General features: G+C 35.9%; 1 protein-coding gene across 13 annotated transcripts in view; it reads right to left on the minus strand.

Annotated features, from left to right (window-relative positions):
• Window positions 1-19,902, minus strand: part of OXR1 (oxidation resistance 1) — a 290,279-nt gene that overhangs the window by 18,878 nt on the left and 251,499 nt on the right. For 11 of the 13 annotated variants that reach the window (XM_037379603.1, XM_037379602.1, XM_037379595.1 and 8 more), the window contains 2 exons: window positions 17,244-17,412; window positions 14,001-14,163 (listed from right to left, as the gene is read on the minus strand). In XM_037379603.1, coding sequence (XP_037235500.1) covers window positions 14,001-14,163; window positions 17,244-17,412 — 332 coding nt within the window. Of the gene's footprint in view, window positions 1-2,836; window positions 3,007-14,000; window positions 14,164-17,243; window positions 17,413-19,902 lie in introns of those variants that run through there. The other 2 variants (XM_037379605.1, XM_037379606.1) reach the window with 2 other exon arrangements.

The following is a 19,902-nucleotide window of genomic DNA, read 5'->3' on the forward strand; positions in this document are numbered from 1 at the left end:
CACACAGAGATCCTCTCACATATGAAAAGAAAATGCTGCACATATTTAAAGCAGGTAATTGAATTACAGCCCAGTATGGAAACGTTTGTATCTTAAATCAGAAAAAGGATCAACGTCAGATTGCACAGATCATTAAAAACTGTTGACAGAGAAAATCTAAGCTTCTACTCATTTGTTTTCCTTCAATCTATAATCCACTTTCCCAAATGTTCATCTGCTACCATACTTTGCATTTGTAGTGAGGCCTAATATTTCACAATTATTAAAAACAGAAATAACATAATTAAATGGAAGATCAGTCAAGGTATGATGCATAAACCCCGTAAATATTTAGGACAGTTGTTATGGCAAATATCTGTCATTGAGGAAAGGTCCTAGGCTCAGTGACCAGTGTAAGAGTACTGGATTACACTCTGCATTTTTTGTTTTGAAGAGTCTCAGTTCATCAGTTCACTCTATTACTCCAAACCAAAATCAGTGTGGAAAGCTGACTGTAAAAAGGTCTTTGTAGCAGTATTGTCTGTTTGATGCAACCTTGCAGTTCTGACGTACACACGGATTAAGTACTAAATTCTCATCTTTCAAATGTAAGCCCCTATTATACCTCCATAATAGCCAAAGAATACAGCCATTAGCCTAACAACTACAGTTAACCATTAAATCAAGAACTACAGAAGTTGTGCAAGTCTCAAATCATTCAAGCTATTAAAACCGACACCACTTTAATTTCCTTTGAATAGTATCTTAAGAATATAAAAGCCAAAGGTAAGGTTCTGTTGGTTTTGTCCCCTTTGGATATGCTGCCTATGGAAGTTTTACAAAGCATTTGGACAAGTATTCCCAAAGGCAGCAATCACCTTTTGTTCTCTTTGATTGCCTGATGTCTTTTGTCTAAAGTGCTTTGACAGAAAGAATGGCTGCCTGCATTTTTGACATTCTAGAAACTTATTGTACTGTAAACAAAAGACATGCCAGTAAAGAGACACAGTAAATACCAAACAGATTTACCAAAAAAGTGGGAAACAAACATTACTGTATTTTTGAAGGGGGAGCATAATGTGTTGATTAGTCAACAAAATTTTGAACGCTTATCCTGGGAAAGCATTGAACTCCTACAATGCTCAGCCCAAATTTATCACTACAAAAATAAATGCTTTTCAGGTAAACAATCCAGGGTGACATAGTTGCTTCAGGAAAGCATTCTTGTTTCATAGTATCACTCCATTTGACCCAGCAAATACGTTATTTCATGTCAGATGGGTTTTCATCCAAAAGCACTAATGGACCATTTAGTCAAACTCCTGTACTTCATATAAGCTGCCAGTCTTTTCAATATGCATCCCACTTCATCTTGCATAACACAGAAGTAATGGTACCAATACCCTTTCCCTCTTTTCTCTAAGAAGGCTCCACTTGCTCATTAGCTTTATGATCATTCATGGAAGGAAAAGACCCAACTTGAAGAATAGACATGTCTTGTTAACATAGTAACATTTAAAAAAATATTGCCATCTGTAGATACTTCTATATCCTTTTTTTCTGATTTGACTTGTTTTATATATTAAAATACCTATTCTCTACCTCTCTTGCGGAAAGAGGATTCTCATACAGTCTTCTTCAGTTCAATGTCTCCTTAAAAGCCAATAACTAATGCGATTATTAGTGTAGTTGGACTCTGGTTAAATGAAGTGTTGGACCGAAGGAAATAATTGTAACAAGGGATACAACTACCTTTTATTAGCTGGGCAAGATATAGCTATATGTCTGCATATATATATATGTATGTATATATTTTGAAGAACACATTCTGAGTAAACTTCAGATACCTTTTACAGTGCTACAGGATATGCTCAAGTTACATTTGAGTTAATTTAGGAATTTCATTTCCATTCTACATTCCATTGCCAAAGAGGAAAATTAAAAGCCTATTATGTCACAAATATGTTGTTTGTTAGGAACAAGTGTTTACAGAACCAGCTGTTGCCACATGATAACTTCATATTTTGCAAGTAAGCTGACTACAAATAAAGATCAAAATAAAAACAAGTCAAAAGCACCTCTGAAAGAAGTATGCACCCAAACCCGGAGACCTATAACTCTTAAATGATAAAAAGCCTGTCACAGGCAGAGTCTGAATGAAAAATATCTTCCAATCTACCAGCTGGTACAAGCACAACAAGTATATTTTCAAGATCACTTCCTTCCTACCCCCAAGATGTTATTGTTTTGCAAGTCTCTCTGAGACTTCCACTTCCTTTACATACTACCACAAATGCAAGTCTTTTGGGGGAAAACAACACTGAAAAAAACAGCACAGTTACTTTCATAAATCAAACAGCAAAAATTGTGGTACTGGTCTCCTGCTTCATTACAAGTGCTAGAGTGGGACTACAGCATATTCATCTCCATCAGTTTGGAAGAATTATCAGACCTTCATATGGTTGAATGACTTATAAGAAGGTATAATCAAGTGGTAACTCAGGAGGTTTACACTGGCGTAATTAAATGCCAATTAAACAGTTGTTCACAGTATTTAGCTATAAATCACATTTTTGTTGAACAAATGCAATATGCTAAGGGGGGGGGGGGGGGGGGGACGGACACCCAGAACAACAAACAAAACACCCAAAAAATGCTACACGCGGTGCTCAAGTAGCTTCTCTTCATCTAACGCCAGTGGAGTACCAGCAATTAGGTTATGTACCTAAAAGTAATGAAAATTTGTGACTTAGCATCCTGTTTACACATCCAAAATTTAAACTTCCAGAAACTGTCTCTGCACCACAACATCACAAGAAAGCAATAACAGACATGAACATACTGCACTGAAAATTACCAGAGCATATTTATGATTTACTGGCTGGTGCTTTCTTCCCTTCTTCCCATACCACAGACGAGACATTTCCCTTCTAAAAATAAAATGAGACTAAAAAAAGAAATTGGAAAAAAACCAATCATTCAAAGCTGTTTGAAAGCATTCTCTGTACCTGCTGTCAGTTCCAGGCACAGGCAGAAGCCCACGATGGTGACAGGATAGTTTGCTAGACACACACATTTGACTGACATGGCAGGGAACAAATGAACGAGTGTACAGTAGGGGGATGTATCGCAAATGATGACGATACAGAAGAATAAAGGTTTCTGTATTCAAGTGGTGGTTGCAGAGGAGTAGTTTGTTAAAAAGGCTAAAGTATTTAAAGATACAGAACAATTTTTCTTACACAATACTGAACAACACAAAAAAATCCCCAAGGACTGCTTGCAATATTCTGTTACACTATAATTAGAACTTGTTTATGAATAATGGCAACAAATTTGCACCCTAATATTAAAATAAGTTTGTCTTAGTTGACAGCTGCACATAAAGCCTGTCAGCCTTAGAGTCCACAACCAATTAAAAAGGTGGTCAGTGAAGTTTTTTTTTTTTTTATACAAAACGTTCTAAAGCATTCAGTAACTGTTAGCCTCCCTGCATTTTCATATATTATTTTTTTAAGGTACAAAAAGAAAATGAATCATTTTTTGTCTATAAGCTGAACTTGCTGTATGGGTTAAATGCTAGTCCCAGCAATAAAGTATTTTTGGAATCATATTTTTTTTTTTTCTCCTTAAAGAAGAATGTTTAAAAGAACAGGCACGTGCAACAGTAATGTGCACAGCAATCCTTTCAGAATTTCCTTGTAGTAGCACATGGAGGCTTTTTCCACCTCCACCCCCCCACCCCTCCAAAACCACCAAGTGCTCCGAGTCCTGGGTAAAAGCATTAAATAGGCCAGGGCAGTGTTGCAACACTAAAGCTCCTGCTGTTGCACTGCAATCTAAAAGCCAAGATGCTCAAAGCAGAGAAAACTAGTACCAGAACTTGTCCTGGAACACCTCAGTTTACAACCTTTCTCAAGAGTCAGTAACTCATTTGTTCCAACTTAGGAGAATTATTAAGACAGTAAGAACATTTTTGTCACTGGGACATTTAAAAGCTGGGATTTAGGAAATTCAATAATATACTATATATACACACACACAATATACACTAGATACACAGTCAAAGGGTGTAAGATTCAAACACACACTGTATGTCTATTTGATCTTGGTTTTAAGTAAGCAAGCTATACTGAGATAAAACAAGAACAAAAAAATGGAGAGACTTAACATAGTTTAAAATGAAAAAATTACAATCAATATTAATAAAAAATATTAAAAATTATGTAAGTTGCAGTCTCCTCCTGCCCCACCTGGCAAATTTGAAAGGAACTGAGAGTATGCAGAAAACCTGTCTCTAGACATGCAACTTTAAGCCCCGAAGCAAAATCTAGACCCACAACCAGCTCCCCCACCACCTTAGTTCAGCAGTCTTCCCCCATCAATCATTCCCACCCCACCCCCAAAAAAAACCAAATTCCTCCCTAACACTTGCCAATATACTTCTTTCTCTAAAAACTAGGGGAGGAAGAAAAGGGTCTAAGCCATCACACAATTTTTTATTCTACAACATTTAAACCATTCAAACAACTTGGCAATATTGGCTTCTCTAGAGAGAATAAAACTGGCTCCTCCTAAATCTCAAAAATATTTAACAAGGTTTGCTCAAAAGAAAAGACAGCAATAACTACTTTGTTAGATCTGACAATTCACTTTTTTACTTAGACGTTCAAAGTTTAGTGGGAATAAATGCACTAGTAACTCTCTAGAGCAGACCTCCTGCCAGTCTGTTTTGATGTTCAGTCTTCCAGCAGCAGCTACTCCCACCAGCTGGTAGCTGCCCTGCAGCTGGGAGGCATCTACTGGAGGAGGGTGGGTAGAAGCAGGTCAGGAGAGCCTCAGCATCATCATGAAACAGTGCAGACTTAATTCAAAAGCTTCTTTTGTGACCGACCTCCACCCCAGCCCTTTAACAGTCTTTTTCCCAAATTGGTGGAAGATTTATTTCTATTAGCCAGAGAAAAAACTTCACACAAGACACTGTATACTGTCCTTTAATTAAGGATAAATAAAATAAGCTGCCCTTTTCTATTTTTGCATTTATGGTTTATACTACTGAACTGTTAATTTGAATCAGAACATCATATTCTTTTGATTGATATACGCCTTGCCATGAAAGTTATTAATTAAAAAGGTTCTAGAGAGGAATACCGGCTCAGACTCAACATAGGTGCAGAGCAGCAGCAAACACTTAAGAACATTCACCTACTTGCTAGGGAAACAACCGAGCAAACACAGTATCTACTTACATTTTGAATATAATCTTGTTATTATAATTGTTAGTTTTGTAACCAGCTAAATCCCCACACACTCAGTCAGGGCAGAAGTGCAGTCCTTTCAGTAAGTGAGTTTATCAGAAAATCAAGATTTTTGGAAAAAATTAGAGTGCCAACAAATAAAGGTACAACTTAAAGGTCTTATTTCCACTCACAAAGCAAACTATCTAGTTTATACCTTTGCCATACCAGATTAATTTATCAGCTCACAAGATGTCATAACCCTGAAACAGGGTAGGAAGTACAATAACTCTAACTTGAGTAGGCAGGTTGGGTGCTGGGTGTGAAAGAACATCTTGCAGTTGATTAGACTGCATTATTCTGTTTCACCCAGTAGCTAACACAAACGTCCTGAATACCACAATGACAGAAAAGTTGTGATGTTGAATCTACGTCCCTATATTTAACATGCACACTTTGTGAGCAGTGTTACTTAGCAAGAAGTAACTTACTTCCCCTGCTCCTTCCCTCTTAAGGGAGGGAGGTTAGCCCGGAGAGATACTGGGGGTGGGGGAGCATAATTACGCAGTTTATTTAGAACTTGCTGTTGATTCCACGTGAAACAGTAATGTAGGTGACCAGGTTTTGTGATGAAAAGTCACAAATGTGGTGCACTGAAGATAAGCATCCCCAAGCATCTCCTGAGATTATGTATGAGGCATATGCATAAAATAAGATTATTCTCAGAATTTAATACTCCCATTTTCAGAAGTTGCCCTGAAAATTGAGAAAAGCAGAAATTGCAGGAACCAGTTTGTGCAACTCAAGCATCTCAGTGCAATTCTTGACTCACTTGCTTTTTTGACTGACAAAAAGAAAGCTTGTTCTTATGCTGTTGTATTGATTTGTTTCCAAGCAAATCAATAAGCAGTGATATTAGTTTCACTTTCAGTAGCCTACTTGTTCAAATGTATTTTTAAAGAGATGAGATTGCTATTTAATTACATCTCACAGGCATGTTTCACAGTTATAATAAAAACTCCCATCAAAGAGCCCAAAGGAAAACAACAAAAGCTGCCTCAAGTAGTGTTTACAATATCGTAATTTCAATACACATTAGTATAATATGACAAAAAACAACTCTAGCATTATAAACTCTGTTACAGTCTTAAAATATTTTTAAATTTAGAATAGCATTTGACAGCTCTGATAAAAGATGTACATCCTGTATGCTTACTCTTGTATTATAGTTTTAGGGTATAAGTTGCCAAGAACTTCGAAATTAGGAAGACACCTACTTTAGATGCTGAATTGGTACCTTGGGAAGGAACCCCAATAGGTTAAAGACAGGCAGTTTCCTAATTTAATGATAAAAGGCATACAAAAGTCAGCGGAATTAAGGTCTGGTTTGTTTTTAATACAATGCAGACAAGTTCTATTGGCACAAAGAGCCTTTAGATGACTTAAAAAAAAAAAGGTACCAAGTTCAGGAGTATTGAATTTAGAATGCAATTAAAACTAAAGAAAAAAAATTAAAAATCAGGTCTGGCTCCTGTGCAAACCTAATACTTTTTCTTCTAGAATAACTGGATCTTTGTAGAAGTTGTTGCAGGCGAAGCTAACATGGCGTTACAGCTAACTGAGGTCTGATCCCTTTCCCTTTAGGGCTACAAGCAACACTCTAAACAGTATGAAAATCCACCTCCTGCAGCCTATCTAGTACAACACAGACTGGCACAGCGCTTAGTTGCCTGATATATGTTTCCATGAAAGGAATCTAATTTGAGAAGTCAACCTTTGTTTCTTTCAACAATTTATGGGAAGGCAAAAAAAGAGCTTTTTCCATCCACAAAATTTTCCTCAGGAATTTCAAAGCTACGCTGAAAACCATTAGGAGTCCCAAAAGTACAAGCTTTTTAGTTGAGCGATTCCACTTCGACTTTTAGCAGAGGGACTGCCCCACTTCTATTTGATACATGAAATAACATTACAATTCCACATTCATGATTCCAACTACAGGACAGCTCCAAGTAGTGAAAACATCCGAATTTTCACTTGCAAGTTATAAACAGATTCCAAATAGATTAAGTAGAGAAAACTAATAGAGCAAAGCAAGAAATACCCCATGCATGAAGTTGAGAGTACAGTATTTGCTCGAGTTAATTGCAAAAGCACAAATGAATGTTACCAGTCTCTACAAAGAGCGCTGGCATTATGTTAATGGACATTAGTCTCTCTCCACCCACAATAAATTGACAGAAACATTTCTAGTATTGCACGACTGCTGAAATTCAAGAGACACTCATCCTCCAGCACAACAGGAAAGCCTATCAAACATACTTGCTAACGCACAGCAACACATGCATAATGACACAACCAATTTCTTAACAGGCAATGCACAATGTAAAAAGCCAACAATGATCTAGCTTGTATATTCAATGTAGTATCATAAAGTGATGACCTTTCAAAAACATATTGGAAAATATTCTTATTTTGAGGACTCTTAATTGCAGTGCATCTCTTTACGCTGCGTGCAGTTTCATTTAAGAAGTCTACAACTTTCAGGCTTTCTCTTCTCTCTAGTGATCCAGTATTATCCAGCTTGTCATAAAGCATTATGATTAAACCACATTTTATAATGTGAACACAACAAAGAGACAACTAGTTTCACTAGTATCCAAGCACTGAAGTATAGAGTAGGGAATGGAAACCAATTTATAGAAAAAAATCTGATTAAGACAGCAGTGCATACTGAAATGACTATTTTAATACAGAAATGTAGATTACAGTCCAGATCCAATAAAGAACTTAAGCACCTACATCCAGTACTCCAATCTTGAAAAACTTTTTTCTGATGTTTCCTGACCAGGAGACATAATCACTGTTTCTGACCTTCATGATTCTACAAATAGGCAGACACAGGATTCTAAGAAACTCCAGAAGTTACTGTTTTGTTAACACTGAAATGTTGAGCATCTAACCCAAATACCATTTCAGGAAGGCGTAACTTCATTTGCAACTAATGGCTTGATCTAGGAAACACTTTCAGAACAAGTCTAAAAGTTCCAACTGAAATTCAGTTCAAAAGTGAGTTACAAGAGACTTCTGCTTTCTGGAAGCGTTGTATTTTCTACAGAAATTTAAAATGCAAAACTAAAAGGTAAAAATTATGAAACGCAAGTCCAGAACATGACCCAGTGAATCTTGGAAAAAGTAACTTGCAAATATCTATTAACTCATGATTTGTTTTGGAAGTTAACTTTAGAAAGCTTTAAATCAAACTAATTTTCTGTATTCTCCAAACAGTTGACAAGCTAACGGAAACAATAAAGCAGATGAGCTTCCAACTACTTTAAGACCAGCTCGCAGGTCCCAAGACAACAAATTTCCTGTTTTCAAATGTCTTGTGGATGAATATTTAGATTTATGTCGACCTGAAGTATGACTCAATCCTGAATAATAGCAATGAATAAGATCAAATGACAGGGGGAAACAGGAGGAGGGAAGGAAGTATCAAAATTTTAAATAATTAAGAATTATTTAGCACAGAGCAATTCTTCTGTTTCCTTAGGAGATTTTGGGCTTAAATAAAAATGATCCTTAACTGTTTTCTTCACAAGTGCCCAAGATGAAATTTCTTTAACACCTCTGAAACATTTAGCTGTGGCCACATTCAGTAATTATTTTTTTCTTCTGCATTAATACTCTGTCTGATGATCAGAGATCTGATCTATCACCATAAATCCTGTACTTTCAATACTGCATGATAATAATGACACTTAACAGCTGAAAACAGTATGTAAGGTACTACATTGTTCTAGTTTCACAATTGGAATCTAAAAGCTAGATTAGCGGTCCATGTCAGTAAGTCATTATTACATACAGAAATAAAAGTTCATTTATACACATACAGTCAATAATAGTAGATCTGTTTTCCAGCTCCCTATCAAAGTAAGTTACCTACTTATAGAATACAACAAACCGAGTCCCTTTATTATTCAAGGAATGTCATTAACTTTGAGAATTAGTCTTGCAGACCAAGTGAAATGTTAAATAAGCAAATTAAGGTATTCTGGATCTCTGTAATTTCTTTTTCTTCTCCCCTTCCCCCCCACAAGAGACCAACTAGTCCTTTAGTTAGATACAAATAGAAGATGCAAAAAATTATGATAAAACTCACATGGGAAAGCACAAATTCCATCATTTCTCTTTTACACACTGAAGTTTCTTATGCAAGTCATTATTTCCATTGTTTCCCCTCTAATACGCTCCTCCCTGTGTTAAACTGTTAGAGCGTAGCCATTTCCTTTGTGTGTAGTATTAAAACTAAAAACCTTGCTTGGAAAATTAGTTTCAGTTGTTTTTCTTCCCCGATACGATAAATTGATTCTTTAAAGATTTGAACTGATTTTTTACATGTGCATGTCAATTTCTGTAGAAGAATATTTCATCTTATAAGCACTTTCTACGAGTACACAAGTTCAGTGGAAAGTTGATTTGCCTCATTTAACACCCCAATATGGTTAATGATATTTTACATGAGTACTTGTTTTCCATGTCTTTTACCTCCAATGGTCAACTTCAAAATGCCACCTGCCACTTCATACAGCAACAGCAGTGGAAACAAGCCTGTCAAAGTCTTACAATCCATTTTAGGAAAACAGTAGTAGAATAACCAGATAATTGGAATTTCTGGGATTGATGAATCACAAAGCTTTCACTTCCTACTCCTACTTTTTTTTTTTGTAAAGAATGCAGATTTTCTCCCTGCATTAAAACTGTTAGAATTTGCAAGAAAGGTTACAGAAAATAATGCATACTGGGCAGCACTTAAAATCTTACTTCAAGTTGTTCTATAACCAGGTGTGGTTCATAGTTTCAGCTCTGATTACTGGGGTTTTTTTTGTGTTTGTCATTTTTTAAAATGTATATGCAATAGAATAACATTTATACTTTACAGGGTACATCAACAACACCTCTTTTAGAAAACCAATCTTTTATGCAGACATAAGAAACTAATAGCTGTTATTTTACAGAAACAGGTAATAGTTGTGTTACTTGAAATCTCATTTCTCAACCAGGATTTGGAAACCGTAGGAGAGTTCAAGCAGTTTTTCTTTTTCACTCATCTTAAAACTTCTTTGAGCATAAGACCAACCCGATTAGCAGTGCTTCAGGACCCACCCTTGCTTTCAAACACTGTGGTACCATGCCTCTACCAACACCAGGTGACAACTTCTTAATGCTTTCAATCTGTAGTACTAATTGGCACCAAAATGATGTTACTGCATCAGCAGCTATCTAGCAGCTATCTTAACACTGTGTCATTAGTTTCTATACACACAACTCTAACTTGAAAAGGAAAGAAAATTAGTTTGGTTAGTACCAATGGAAGTTGTTTCCAAGGCACCACAGAACAGAACCTGCCAGCTTGCTGTCAAATCCTGCCACGTTTAGATGTGAGTACAGAATATGCTTTGGAGAAAGCATTTGTTTATCAGCACATAGCGCTAATAAGTAACAGTGTTTAGAAACCTAACAGATAAAGAAAGCCGTTGAACTTACACCAAGTAAAAAAATGAATACCATGATAAATAGACCTCTATAGCTCCAAGGCTCAGTACGGACAACAAAAAAACCAAACCAACCCCCCTTCCCCACACCCAACCCAAAACACATTCTTTCTTGATGTATGCCAGGTATACAAGTACAAGAAGGTAGAAGAGATACTGGACGAAAATAGATGGGGATAGCACCGCCAAGAACCTGGCAACACTATTTAATTTCTTACATAATAAATAAAATAAAATTATTGTCTATAAATTTCTAGTAGACTCCAGAGACAAGTCTTTAGCATGGACTGATCTTAAGCAGAAAAATTATCCTTTAGAAAGCTTTGCCAAGGGCACAGGCAGAAGCATCTCAGGAAGGCAGATAGAGAGGAATAACATCAGCAACAGGAGCTACAAGGTACCCCACAGAGAGTTTGTGTTGAACTAAGTAACCAATGACTATGAAGCTAGTCACTTTTATCGATGGTAATGTTAGATTCATGGTTATTTCTGAAGTCAGTTATCTATTAACTGCAGCATATAATATAAAAAGAATCAGCTGAAGGATTCCCCAGATGTGTGGGTAGGGTTTTTATTTTCCTTTTTTGAACACTTCATCTAGTGCAGTATTTGTAAAAATTAGTGTTTGGTATGACGGCAGGAGTCTTGATCTCTTTGCCACTAGGTCAGTTGAGGTTGTATCTACTGGATTGCTTCAAGGGAAAAGGCTGATAGGAAATTGACTACTCTGTATACAGGTAAAGAAGAAAGCATAAGCAGCTGAAAAATTAGATTAAGTTCACGTTAAGAGTCCAGTCCTATTCAATGATCCATTTAATAAACTTACAAACCAACCCCTACTACTTGTTTCACATGTTACTGCTCTTTGTTTCTGCTTGTTCATTCTTCCCGTAATTCCTTTTCCACTAAAGGAAAGGACTTTAAGGACTTTCCTTAAAGTCTCCTGATAAAAATCTGCAGCTGAATGTGTTAACATAGGACTACCAAAGAAGCAAAAGCTGTCTCAGACCACCATAACTGGGTTACCCATTAATCCTCTTCCCTGTTTCTCCATTTTTAAGATACTGTACAAGCACAGCAGAGAGAACATTTTTTGAAAAGAAAGCCACTCCACTAGCTGCCTCTTTCAACAATCAACAATTCTTAGTGATATATTTGTACATCAAGATTTTGCTTTCCATTTTCTTTCCACCCTGAGTTTTCCCATCACGATGTGCTGAAGAAGGCAGCCTATTTTTCATCCCAATACCCACAAAGAGGTTTCAATGATGTGTTCACCTGCTACCTTCAATTACACCTGGGTCAAGAGCTGACAAAGAAAAAAAACTTGCTGGGTTAAATGAAAGAAGTATATTGATCAAAAATACTGACCAAAAATCAGTGGGAATAGTTGGTATGGCAACAGCTACAACTCCCTATATGTACTGATACTTCCTAGCACATATGCTAAGGGCCACTAAGACTCAGTTGTATGTAATCACAGGTTGAACCATCTGGCACTGTCAAACATTTCTGATTAAAAAGTTTTTAACAGCTTTCAGATTTGTGCTAGAAGTCAGTCATAAAAAGCCACATTAGTCAAGTTAAAATGCACAGAAGACCATATTAGCATATTTCTTGTACTTGCATAACATTTTTTAAAAGGAATTATCCATCTCACTAATCACACCAAATTCTAAATCCAGAAAACTATTATTTGATAATATTAAGCAAACCAAACAACATAATTTTCACATACCATATATGGAATAACAATGTTTTTGAAATGTCTTCTACAATTTTTTCCAAGGGAGACCTAAATAAAGGCTGAAGGCATGACCTCATTCTGTAGTAAGTAACTTGAAGAGATTTGAATACATGTAGGAAAAGGACTGCCTCTACTATTTTCACAAGTTACTCATTAAAAATTAACATTTAATCAGAAGAAAAGTTTGCGTTATTTTCTGTGGACATTATTCTGTAAATATATTAAAGATGCAAAGTTACTGAAGCACTCACTAAGACAGACATACTGTGCCTTAAACCATAATACTGATTACTTGCCACTGATCCCTATGTTGCAAAAAAAACCCATCAAATACTTATAAATGCTTTGAGCAAGACTCAACACAAAAATACACTGCTGGTAAAAATACTCAATATATACTCTAAAAATATGAAGATTCAAAAGACATACTTTTATGACACTAATTTCAATGCCTCAAAACAAAAATTTTCCATGCAAAAAATCACTGACCTGCATAGATACTGTTTTGTAACCACAGCCTAACACTTCACCTAAGTGAGGAGTTTGAAGGCAGAGTTCTACAATTATAAATTTTGGAGTTAAGAAGAAAACTATTACCCATAGTTAGATTACTACAGTTTTTAAAAATTTCTTTTATAGTCTACATATAAACACAAGTATGGATGTCGTTAACTTCAACACTGCCTATTGTGGGGCAGGAGGGAGGAGAAAGAAAAAAGAAAAAACAAAAAAAATCAGTCTTATAGTCAGAGATAGCAGTTGTGCCCTCACACTCAAGTTAAACAGCACTGATGGGATACTTCAATATATATATAACAAGAATCAAACTTTTGACTGACTGACACTTGAATGCACAAGACTACAAGTGCTTTAACTGTGTGTACAATACAAAACAAAACCATGCAGACATGTAAAGATGTGTCCATAGAAACACAGTGGACACAGATTCACATGGCAGAAATGTGTTTACTACAGAAAATAAAAGTTCCAATTACATTACATTACTAAAATCCATGCAACAGCATCTTAATGTATGAAGAAGTTATAAATGAGAAGTTACTGGATTATTGGAAAAACATGTCATTAATAGATTAATTTTCTTTTTTTATTGTCTCATCCCTCTTTTGAAGCTTACAATAAGTATTCAACATTCTAGATAACAGGAATAATAAACATCAGAACACTGTCAGTTTACTGGACTGAAAACTAAGTCTGCTTCAAAGTTCCAACTTCTTTGCTGTACTTGCATTCCTTTCAACTCTGAGTTTTAAGTTACAATTTACTTCATACAAGAGTGACTTGTAATTGTGAAATGCTGCCCTGAACTAGAGCAAAGCATTAGGATGGCATAAATTAAGCAGTCATGATCATAGTAAGCAGACTAAGTACATTGCTTTTCTTATTGGAAAGTATTTAACATTATTTTAACTATATTCCTATGAATTAATTAAAAAAAAAGTAGTCACTGACACTGTTCTTCCTTACCTCCCACTCTTTAGCAGCATCTTCAGTAGTAGATTCTTCACTAGTTTCAGGCTCTTCCTTTTTTTTCACCACTATAAATCCAGGTTCCTGAAGAGATTCCCCAGTATCTTCTGCATATATCTCTGGACTCCACTGGATAAAGAAGACATACAAGTGATCTGTCCTAGAGAAGTCAAGTAATGATACAGGGAAGAAAAACAAGATAAGTTTGTGATCTTTTGGGTCATGCCTAATAATTATGAAGTATTTAAGGTTAAAGTGAAAATACTTACTATTTCATGTTTTACTAGATATTAGAGACATTTGAAAAAAGCTAGTTAGCTGGGTTTTTTTCTTTTTAATTACGTGAAGCTGATACTGGAGGGAAAATAGGAAACAAGCTGGCAATTAACTAGCTATGTTTTCATACACAAGTACAGTCCTTCAAGCACTTCTATTGGAAACTTCTGTTTACAATTGAAATAACTTCCAAAATAAAAAACCCACACTAATATTTTTTAAATATCTTAAAGTAACTTAAAAACGTAAATGAAATTGTCATTTAAAAATGTCTGCCTATCTGTTTTGTCCACCCCTGAATAAGAACTGAACACTCCCAAGACATGTAACCAAGATACACAGACATGGAGAATTACTGCCGATATGAAGAGGTACGGCTGGAAGCGTGCATATATATAGCTAGATCAGAAACTACAGACTATTCTAACTGCAGTACATACCAAGATTCAAATTTGCCTCCTTTTAAGTTATCTGCCACAAATGTTCTTCCAAACTAGAGAACCATAATGCCCAAATTCGCAGAAGAAAGGTTATTTACAATCCTAATAGATGTCCGTCTATACTGTTTAAGTATTTCCTGTAGGTGCACAGATGGAGCATTTAGAAAAAGGACATGCAATGAATCTACTAGGATCTCTTCATCATGGAAAAGACAGCTTCAGAGCTTTATGGCTCTGGTTCCCAAGGGTTTGAATATTCTTTATGTCTCTCTTCAAAGATACTTGCTACAGTGACTCTGCATGCTGGATTAGCATGAAGAACAATATTTAGCCTTTTGCCCCCCTACCCCCTTCTTACTACTTACAAAACCGAATACTGGAAGAACAGCAAGAAAATACAGAACAGCAAAGTCTTTCAGAACTGCAGCTATAACATTCATGTGCTTCTACGTCTAAAAGGATGCAGCACACAGGCATGTAATAGCAGTCTCACAACAGGGTCAGTTATTTCAAGTCCCTCTTGTTAAAACTAAGGATCCTGCATAACACTGATTAAAAAAAGAAAAGACAATTTTTTCTGACAGTAAGAGAAAACAGAACATTTCAGATGCATATGGCTAGATAAATTCTATGACAAAGAACAAGAAGCTGCAGACTTCTCATGCTCTGAATGAGGTACCAATTTTAAAGTCTTACAAGTAGAAAAAATATACCAATTTTCACTTTTTAAGAACCTGAAATTGTGTATAGTAATAGCAGTTAAAAAAGTAAATAAAACTTGATGTTTAAGGAACTGTAAGGCACTTCTCTTTTGAGAATAAGAACACTGAAATGATACAGGTTTGTCAGACCTCTACTTTTTTCTCTTTCTTACTTCTAGGCGACAAAGACAACTGAATTGACGTGGAATATTTTGACCAAAGCAGAGTAGCACTCAGCCAGGTTAACACTGAACTAAGTAAACAAACACCCCAGTACCACCACATGTGACCATGTACAAAAACATAGGACACACACTGGATGGAAAAGCCACAGATTACTAATTCCCCATGCAGCTAGAAAGAGAAACCCTTCATCAGTGGAGTAATTTCCAAGGAGATCAGATACAGATGGCAAACTAAGAAGTATTTCTTCCAAAATACATGGTAAATTCTGCTTTATGCTGAAGATAAGTGCTGCTCTGCTACCTTAGAAAATGAACCAAAGAGACAGTAGTAATTTTAATCAGTTGACCTAGACATCATTGCCATACGTGAAACTTTGACATTTTCAAATTAAATATGATAGGAATTAAACACTCAAATTTGAGCTGATATAACCACCCCAAAAAGTCACCTGGCCCAGGCAGGATTAACTATATCAGAATCAGTATGACAGACATTTGTCTCAAGAAATACCATAATCTCCACCACTTAAGGGTGGCAGGGATGATGTTTAAAAGCAAGTTAGTGATTCACTAGCATAGACTCAATTCTCACTGTTTGAAAACTCAAATGTTTTGATGCAATTTCAGTCTATTACACATGTCCATTCACAGTGGACATAAAGACTACTGCCTTTCTTGCTGCAGCCAGCTTTAAAGTATGAAATGAGTTTTATGTTTGTATCAACCTTTTCTCCTTTAGATTAAAGAACCCCACTTACTTCTAATTTTCTTTATATGTTACACTTTCTAGGCATTAATTAGTCTTGCTGCTTTCCTCTGGACTCTCTCCAAATGATCCATATCTGTCCTCAACTGCAGTGCCCCAACTGGACATTCTATGCCATTCAGCTCAAAAGAAAACATGGAAAAGCAACTTGATCATTGCGTATAGGTATTTATACAAGATGACAGCTGATAAGTTTTTTGTTGTTTCCTTCTTCCCCCCTCCCTCTTCTGACTAGGATGTAATAATCTCCAATAGCCCCCAAAACCATATTCAACTTGAAAATAAGTCACAGTTTCCTAGCAGTAAAGATCATGTAAGAATGCGAGACTTTACCGGTGAGTGAGCATGGACATCTCATGTCTTTGAATCACTGCAACAAATATAGATATTTTTCCAGTATATATATTTAAGTTACTTCCTGGAAAATTTTCATGTTCCATATATAAAGATAAGACAAAAGAACCCCAGCTAGCTCTTCTGAACTCACAGCTCTAAGCAGAGAGAATTTTTAGAAAGTTTCCAAATAATGGGAAGCACAGCTAATGAAAACAAAACTTGGTTGCAAAACTCACTTACGCCACCAGACACCACCTACTTAAATCTTTCTTTTATTATACAAAGACAAGCCTAAACAATACCATGAGAAGCTATTGGCTGAACCTTAAAGCAACTCAAGTAAATCAGTAAAACTTTATGGCAACGAGGCATTCCAGTGTTAAGCACAAGCCAATCATCAATATCCTCGGTTGTTGACCCTTTTTTTGTGTGTTGCTTTGTAGACACAGTCGCTGAAAAATTTTTAATGTGCAGAAAAAAAAAAGCTCAAAGACCTATCAGAAAGTGTTGAGTTTTACAGTCTACCTCCTTCTTACCTTTCTTGTGGAACAGCAAACCAGTACTCATGTTTTTTATCCCTCTGTGCATACTGTTGCATTGATGCACTTGCTTGAGAAACGAATGTTTTTCTCATGGGTTTTCCAACCCTGAGACGCAGAAACTTGTGAGATCGATGTCGCCTTTTTTCCTTCGTCAGTGAAGGACCTATTAGCAAAGAAAAAAGTAAGCTATCCACAAAATACAAAAAAGCTTAACAAAACTATTAGCCAATTTTGTATTGGGCAATACAGGTATATGGGACGTAAGTAATAGGTGAGGTAACATAGGTAGGAATAGTTACCTGTTATTTTTTTGTTACATAAACTGCACCAGCAGAATCTACTTCCAAGTACAACACATTTGAATCATGCTAACATTTGTTTCTGCTTCCAACCCCTGATCACATCATGATAGTCTTCCATCCATGCTTGCAAGTATTTCAGAAGGTATTCGCAATGCATATCCCTCAACACTGGATCAGACAGCCCTCCCACTGTTAAAATCATATTCCATATACGTGCAAAAGATGGAGCACTACATAAGCACTTAGGTTTGACTCACATATAGTAAAGCTGTTCATTAGTTACTCTTCATTTAAAAAGAAAAGTTCAGGGACTACTAATAATGGATTGACATGAATTCTGATTTGTTAGCTATATCAAACACTTCAAAGGTATCAACACCACTTCAGGATGAAACATACTGGCTGTTGTGGTATGGGGATTTTCCCCTCCAGTAGTATGTTTAATTGAACTAATAGAACTATATGATTATGCTGAAGATTTGGATTGTCAAATCAGCACAAGGTAAAGAAGCAACTTTCTCAAAATTGTTTCTTTGCTAGATTACCTGCCAAAATCTCAGAAAAGAAACTCTAACCAAAAGAGAATTTTTAAAAGCAAGGAAAGAAAAATGTAAGTTTAAGAGTTCTTATGATCAGCTATGCCAACAAAGTATTTATCCTACCTCTGGTGTGACATGTACATACAGATACATCACAACTTTCTAGGACATTCACCTTTACAGCTGAAGTTCTCTTCATTGTCTGTGCAAGACTACAGATACACTATGCACAGAAAACATCACCTTCTTGATCTATAAACTTTGCCACTGTATGTTTTTCAACCGTATTTTCACCATAAAGATTAGAATAGCATTGTTTCACACAAGAAGGGTTTGTTTTAGTAGATAGTTAAATGTGCGCCTCCTGATTTTCAGTTACATTTCAGGATTCTATGTGCAGTATACAGTACGTTAAAACAGTCATAATATGCATGACTTGGAAGTATTTTGTAAATCTGTAAGCTCAGAAGTAAACTGTCAAATAAAAAAAAAAAACCAACAAAAGACAAAAAGAACCCAAAAGAAACACTTTCATAGAACTGGCACATGAGCTTTGTGGCAGTATTACAAGCACTCTTAAACAGTTCTGATATTTGGGATTTTGGTCCTTGAGAAGCAACAGTTTAGACTTCTCTGAGCTCTAGGTCAAAGAAAGAAGTGGGATTTGTATCACAACTTGAAGAAAAGTGAGTGGGATTATATAGATCCAGCTAAGAGAGAATTAGAAAAATTTAGCCCTGCCCCCAAATCTCAAAAGGACTATTTAAGACACTTTTTTCTGGTGTGTTCTCCAATACATTTTTGTATATTTAACACAGAATTAATCAGAAAAAAGCTTCTAGTAATGACTGTTGTGTGTCTTAGGTGTTTTTTTTTCTTTTCAACCTGTCAACACCCAACTAAGCAGCAAACAGACATGATCTTTAATGAGATTTCAGCTTGTTTATACACACAAAGTTATAGACCATTACAACTTCTCCAAGTATCTCCTAAATCTAGCTTTTATTTCATTCCAGTGGTTACTGTGCCTGTATGAAGAGACAACAATATAAGAGTCCTGGGTAATTTTTTTTTTTTAAAAAAAGGCAACATTCAAGGGAGACCTTTTTAACTCTTCTAGTCTACTCACTGTTAACAAGTTGCATTGCATCACCTATCCAACATTCAAAACAAACAGATCATTAATAACACACTCAAAAATGTGACCTCTGCGAAAACCAAGACATGGTAGTTCCCCAAAATCTTAAATTTCAAAACCCCCACAAAAGAGAAGCAATTAAACTAAAAGTCTTTACTATACGCAGGAGATAAAAAGGCTATCTAGGTAAACTAATGAAACAAAACTCAGAGTATGACTACTTTGGAGTTTTAGTCCCATAGACAGAATATTGCACTGTTTCTTGTGTTTCCTAAAACTTGCTGGTTTTACTGACATATTGTTAATAGACCTGTCATATTTAGTCTTTGATGACCTTCAAGAGGTTAAGAAATACATCTATGCTTTTACCTTGGCTCTATTTAAACTTGCCAGTAGACAAAGCCAGTAGAAGCTTCACCAAATCTGTCTAGCTTGAGAAATATTAATTCATAATTTACTGTTTTATTTGCATTATGCTAATACAACATGCAAGAATAAGAAACATACAATAATGCCAATTGAATTTGGACTGAAATAATTGGCAAAAACCTCCAGAAAGTAACCTGTGCTTTTCTTTGTTTCTGTATTATCCCCACAGCCTGCAGTGAGGCTGTAACACCACATGCAGGTTTCCACCCAGCACTCCTTATTCTGACCATATGCAGACACTTTTT

This window comes from Falco rusticolus, chromosome 3 (genome assembly GCF_015220075.1).
Source record: "Falco rusticolus isolate bFalRus1 chromosome 3, bFalRus1.pri, whole genome shotgun sequence".
Lineage (NCBI taxonomy): Eukaryota > Metazoa > Chordata > Aves > Falconiformes > Falconidae > Falco > Falco rusticolus.